The sequence below is a fragment of the Limulus polyphemus genome, unplaced genomic scaffold (genome assembly GCF_000517525.1).
Source record: "Limulus polyphemus unplaced genomic scaffold, Limulus_polyphemus-2.1.2 Scaffold559, whole genome shotgun sequence".
NCBI classification, from domain to species: Eukaryota; Metazoa; Arthropoda; class Merostomata; order Xiphosura; family Limulidae; genus Limulus; species Limulus polyphemus.
The window spans coordinates 247,282-253,669 of record NW_013666169.1 but is presented as its reverse complement, the minus strand read 5'-3'; the positions used below and the strand labels follow the sequence as shown (position 1 = coordinate 253,669).

General features: G+C 31.2%; 1 protein-coding gene across 1 annotated transcript in view; it reads right to left on the bottom strand.

Moving 5' to 3' along the window:
- LOC106459108 (guanine nucleotide-binding protein G(I)/G(S)/G(T) subunit beta-1-like) overlaps positions 1 to 6,388 on the bottom strand; it is a 52,972-nt gene that overhangs the window by 5,460 nt on the left and 41,124 nt on the right. Inside the window, exons 3-6 of the mRNA XM_013918694.2 lie at positions 5,966 to 6,029; positions 3,494 to 3,723; positions 2,608 to 2,737; positions 401 to 472 (exon numbers count right to left, since the gene is read on the bottom strand). Coding sequence (XP_013774148.1) covers positions 401 to 472; positions 2,608 to 2,737; positions 3,494 to 3,723; positions 5,966 to 6,029 — 496 coding nt within the window. The remainder of the gene's footprint in view (positions 1 to 400; positions 473 to 2,607; positions 2,738 to 3,493; positions 3,724 to 5,965; positions 6,030 to 6,388) is intronic.

The window sequence follows — 6,388 nt, the reverse complement described above, 5'->3', positions numbered from 1 at the left end:
AACATATTTTTAAATGAAAAAATACATTAGTTTGATCTTGGTTTCATGAGATGCAAATGTCACTCCTAACCTAGAATAATTGTAGGTCATACCAATATCTAATGTTTCCCATCACTGTTTGTAATCTTGGTTTTTTTACCCAGAATTCTAGAGAATGAAATTAATAGTGCCAATATGTGATGAAGGAAAAATGTAGTCAACAATTTATGAAAAGTGGCTAAGCTATTTAAACCACCAAAATGTGATGTACCAATAGTCACATTTAATTACAGTTTGTTTGTTTTTATCACAGATTATTTATTCTAAAACAACAAAGAAGCAACAGCATTATAACTGTTGAAGTTTATCGAACTGTATCTGGTTTAATCTTTTTCAATGCAGTAGAACATAAAGTACTTACAGTGACAGCGTTGATGTCTGATTCATGTCCAGGAAAAGTCTGTTTGCACATTCCGTCACGGATGTCCCACAACTATAATATAAATATCAAAGTGTTCGACTATTTAATAACCATTCAATTGACAGTAAATAAAAATGAGCTAAACTGGGCAGGTGCACACATTTCATTGCTACAAAATAATATACTTTTTAGCTGCTTACGAAATTTATGACAACACTATAGAAACTATACTGAAAGTTTAAAAAAGAAGGACTTTCAAAAACAAATGCATATTATCTTACTGTTTTGAAGACTTTTACAATGAATTCTCAATTCAAACAAGTCAAAATCCCCAAAATATGGTGATAAATTTTCACATCATCAGATCCAGCAATAATAATGTTTCACTTTTGATTTTTAGAAACATTTTGACTTGGATCAAAAAAAGAAAGTTCAAAACCAGAACAAAACCTAATTTTGATAAAACTTCCAAACTGGTGGTCTGAGCTTACTTCTGATATTTCCATAATGGTTTATACTTATCTTCTATGATTTTAGGACAGGAAGTGTCACAGAAAAAAAAGTAATCAACTTTTGTCAAGAAAATGGAATACATTAGTCACAAAATGTTAAGTAACTCCCCAGTGAATAAAAATTACCGACATTATTTTGTCTGCATAGATTGAAAGCCATAATTCACAGCTATTATTCTAGCATACGTTTTAATAAAACTGAATTTTCTCAGATGTAACAATACTCCAGATATGTAACCAGTCAGAGTCTGGTAAATTCGTAAATTTAGGGCTAAAAAACAACAACATAGAATATAATTTCGTGCAGCTTATAAAAGAACTTAACAATGTTCCATTTGACTTATTAAAATATCCAATCAATTAATTCTTCTATCAAATTTTTCTACTATAAAGGAATTTGAAACTAACTTCATGGAGTAACTGTACCACATTTAAAACCTTAGTGACCTAATATGTAATGACAAAAACTAACAACACATACTTTAATCGTATAATACTTTTAAAGTACAGATTTGTAGCTTAACACGATCTTATGTCATGAGGTAAGATGACTGGATTTAAAACAACTGCAGTAATTAAGTTTACGATTTATAAATTCTGATGAAACATGGTATATATCATTAAAAAATCTAGTTTTATAATTTCATTAAGTGACTTTAGTCGGCAGTTAATGATTTACGTGAAAAACTGATATTGAAATACCAGTAGACTTCTAATACCAGATGTAATAACGGTAGACTTCTAATACCAGATGTAATATCAGTAGACTTCTAATACCAGATGTAATATCAGTAGACTTCTAATACCAGATGTAATATCAGTAGACTTCTAATACCAGATGTAATATCAGTAGACTTCTAATATCAGATATAATAACAGTAGACTTCTAATACCAGATGTAATAACAGTAGACTTCTAATACCAGATGTAATAACAGTAGACTTCTAATACCAGATATAATATCATTAGACTTCTAATACCAGATATAATATCAGTAGACTTCTAATACCAGATATAATAACAGTAGACTTCTAATACCAGATATAATAACAGTAGACTTCTAATACCAGATATAATAACAGTAGACTTCTGATACTAGATATAATAACAGTAGACTTCTAATACCAGATATAATAGCAGTAGACTTCTAATACCAGATATAATAACAGTAGACTTCTGATACTAGATATAATAACAGTAGACTTCTAATACCAGATATAATAGCAGTAGACTTCTATACATGATAGAAAAATTCATCAACTGGTACCTGAAATAATTAACCTATTTCAAATATTACACAGTTTGTGCGACTTCACTTTTAATTTATATATTTATTGCTTGTGTATTTTATTTGTGTGTTTATTATTAATTTAGCTCTTCATGAAACAATTAAAAACTCTCCAAAACCATAATTTCTTCTTTGCAAGGCAGTGTTAATAAAGTTACAAGATGGACTACACCACTGTACTGTAACACCATGGCAGTCTGTGTAATGGATAATTTCCTATATATATTATAAAACAACAACAATCAAATTATACTGACTGACTGTTTCCTTATATCGCAAGAGCAGAAAGAGTTTCTGGCACGATCATCTGTCTATAATTACAGCCAGTGTTCCAGTTCTTTAGCCAGCCATTTTTGAAGTGAACCACAGTTAAATAATAACACATTTTAATCATTACAGTGTCTTACTTTAGAAGAAGCATCACAGGCTCCAGAGACAAAAGTCTTCATATCGGGTGACAGTGAAAGAGACATCACATCTCCAGTGTGTCCTGTGAACGAGGTGCACTGCTGACCTGTTTCTATATCCCACAGTGCACTAAAAAATGTGTGGAGTACAAATCTTTAGTCATTTCAACATAAGAAGAGCAACAAAATGATAGCTACAAATGAAATCAGTAAACATACACCTTATCTAAATTTATATATCACTTGGAAACAAGTAAATTAATTAAAGAATTCTTCGTGCAAAAAATAGGCAGAAAAATCATCACTAGTATCAATTTTATTTTTATTTGTTGTTAAACACAAAGCTACACAATGGGCTATCTGTGCTGCACATGTTGAGAGTATCGATTTTTAGCATTATAAAGTCCTCAGACTTACTCCTCAGAGCTTTTATCGAAAGAGGATTTCTTCAAAATGGAACACAGTAGCAATAAAGAATAAAGGACTCTTTAGAACCTTTGTAACTTTAATTAAGAAATCAAAACCTATACAAAGTTTTCCTAGGGGGGTAGCCTCGCTGTTCTCAGCAACCAGAATACACTGGGGCAAAATCTAAAGTTTTGTACCCCCCCCCCCTCAAAAAAAAAAATCTTGCGGATGGGCCCGTATTATAACACTATCATAGGAGGCTGGTGTTCATTCTCATTCTTTTTAGCTATTCAACAGTTTAAATCAATTGAATTGGAAATTTACGATTTTGAGCTAAGTAACGATTGAATCAATTTAACGAAATTATGTTCATTAGTTAAATAAATCGCTTTTATTGTCTTAATAACACTACTTTTGAATGTTTAAGATGTAGTTACTTTAGATGCAATCTGCCTATAGAAACTGTGAGTCTAATTACCATGTCATGTCTCCAGAACTTGTTACTATTTGGTTGTCATCTAGAAATCGACAGCAAGAGAGGTACCCTGTGTGGCCAGGTAGCTCCCTGCTGACTCGCACATTGCCTTCCCTAGTCTTAAGGCTGTAGATAGAACAGATGTTGTCAAGCCCACCACAGGCAACGTAACTGCCCGATGAAGCGTAGGCACAGGTCATGACCCAGCTAGAACGCAATGGAATGGCATGAACCTAAGAAAAACAAAATTCGATCTTTGTGTTATGAAGATTATAAATGTGAAGCTTACTGTACAAAACTGAAGTTTGTAACTTGAAAGAACTTCTGCAGAAATAGTTATATTTTGATAACATTAAAACACCGACCAATTTTGGTTAAAAGGTTATTAAAGACCATAAATCAACAACAATTGTGGATACTGAATAATACGGTGTCAGTTATTCACAATAAAAGAGCACACACTGAATAGCAAAAGCAACAAAAATGCAGACTTTATTCAACATCCTGAGACACCATAGGTGCTATTCAAGAAAAAGGAAGATATTAAAACTGGTAAAAAAAGAAAATTCATACAATGTTTGCAAAAGTAACCGCACCGTACGTTAAAAAAAAAAAAAAAAAAAGAGTCCAAAACTTGAACCCACGTAATCTGGAAATAACTTTTCTACCTGAATGCTAAGTAAAAGCTATGCTACTAATCTGCTTTTTTACAAATATCATACTGAATAAGAAGTCTTTAGAAAACCCACTGCACAGTTGAAAAATAAAATAATGATACTCAAAATTCCTTTTCAAAGATTTAATGCTACTGCTCTGCATATACCCTATGCTTCTGTTGATCTCACAAAATACTTCACAGTTTCGACAAGAATCCTCAATGCATGTTCCACAAAAAATATTCCCAGTCAAGTTTTTCTCATAGGTACGTAACTTCAATCCTTCAACTTCATTTTCATGGTCTTTCATTCCTCATTATCATATAAATATTAACCAATTCTGCATAGGTTTGGTACTTTGTACTGGCTCCATATTGGAGATGGAATACTGAAAATAATTCTGAATTTACTAAGTGTATCTACACAAAATGTGGCAAGCTTTTGGTAAAACGTACGTATTACAAAGAACTATATTTTTAAAATTCACACAAGTTTTTATTGGTAAAAACTTTTGTATATTTTATTCACAACATTTCACCAGGTTTACCTGGCATCATCCGTTCTTGTATGCCACCTGAAACGTTGTGAATAAAATAAACAAACATTTTACTAAGGACAAAAAACTTGTGTGAACGTACAATCCTGTTGTACACAAAAAATCAATAATGTAGAAAGGTATTTGTACTCAAGATATAAGTGTGAATTGACTACACCGGTCTGATTCACACAAGACGAAGTGTGAGGTGATGTTCACGTGAAAAATGAAAATACTTTTGGTCATTGTATAGTTTGCATATTGTATTTGCATAACTTCTAGAACTCCCAAAATACATATCTATTGTTTTCTTCAGTATCCCTGTACACTGTATATGGTATTTACTCTCCCCTACCAAGAGCTGTTGTTAAATCAGCAGTGTATGGTAAAATGAACAGCTGATAATCCTGAAACCAAATATATAATACCATGTTGAATGAAACTGTAGAAGGTCATGTGCACTTTGACGCCCACCAGTGTACACGGATAAACTTTCTAACTTTTTTTTTATTTTTAAACTTTGTAATAATAATAATAATAATAGTCTTTTATCAGCTGAACAGTGTTTCATATGTAGGACAAAAGATTTTTAGTTTCTTAGCCTCGTATGAAGTCTTTATTTCAATGGTTTAATTAACACCTTGCTAAAAAGTCAGAATGATGAAAAGCAACAAAGCATCTGACCTAAATAAGCAATGTGTGACTTACTGTTGTGTATTTTTATGACTAGCATAGGTACAAGTGATGCATCTGTTCTAACACATTGAATAATAATTCTTTATTGTAAGCTAAACTTTTTTAGAGAAGGCCAAAACAAATAGTTAAGAAGGCTATTTTTTTCCTTTCTTTCATGAGTTATATATATATTTAACTTACTTGTTTTATATCTGCTTGATAAAAAGTTCTGTTCTATGTTAAGTTTTTGACACTTTTTCACACAATCTCGTACACCATATACTACTCTCACAACTATCTTTTTTTTAGCTTTACAGTTTGAGTTCAGAGTTTCTTCTTGGTATACTGTCAAACAAATAGTTCTTTAAGTTGAATAATTAATTTCTAATTATACAAAGCGTTATAAGGAATGTAAACGCACACACAGAAACGCTTATAAGCTGCATTAGAAACCTTCGAAAATAATACAGTTAGAATTTTATAACACTGAAACACCTATATTTATAGAAAAAAATAAGTAGAGAAGTAACAATAGTTAAGCTTTCGTTAAAAGATTTTTGTCGTATGATAATGGAGAAGAGCAAACAATCTCAGCTTCTTCAGTCGTACCTTGTTTGTTGTAAACGCATCCCACACGATTAGTTTGCCATCTTGTGAGGCTGATACCAGGTAACTATAAAGAAAGTGAACAAACTCTTACAAACTGGTCACTTATATTCCAGGCTAAATATTGGAATAAATAACACGTAAGAATGATTTAGGACTTACTCATTCGATTCTTAAAGTTCCTAATTTTTTCCAGCAAGTTTAAAAACACGTATCTTTGAAAGATTAAAATATAATCATAAAGTTAAAACCCTAAAAATTTTACTTATATTTGTGTATAGGTTTTAACTATGCCAATGTCACATACACTAAAAATCTGTACAATTTTCAAAATTTTGTTCATAATATTTGAATAACTTTCTTTCTCTAAATCAGCATCCCTATTCTTCAAAATCTTTATATATATATATATATATATATATATAC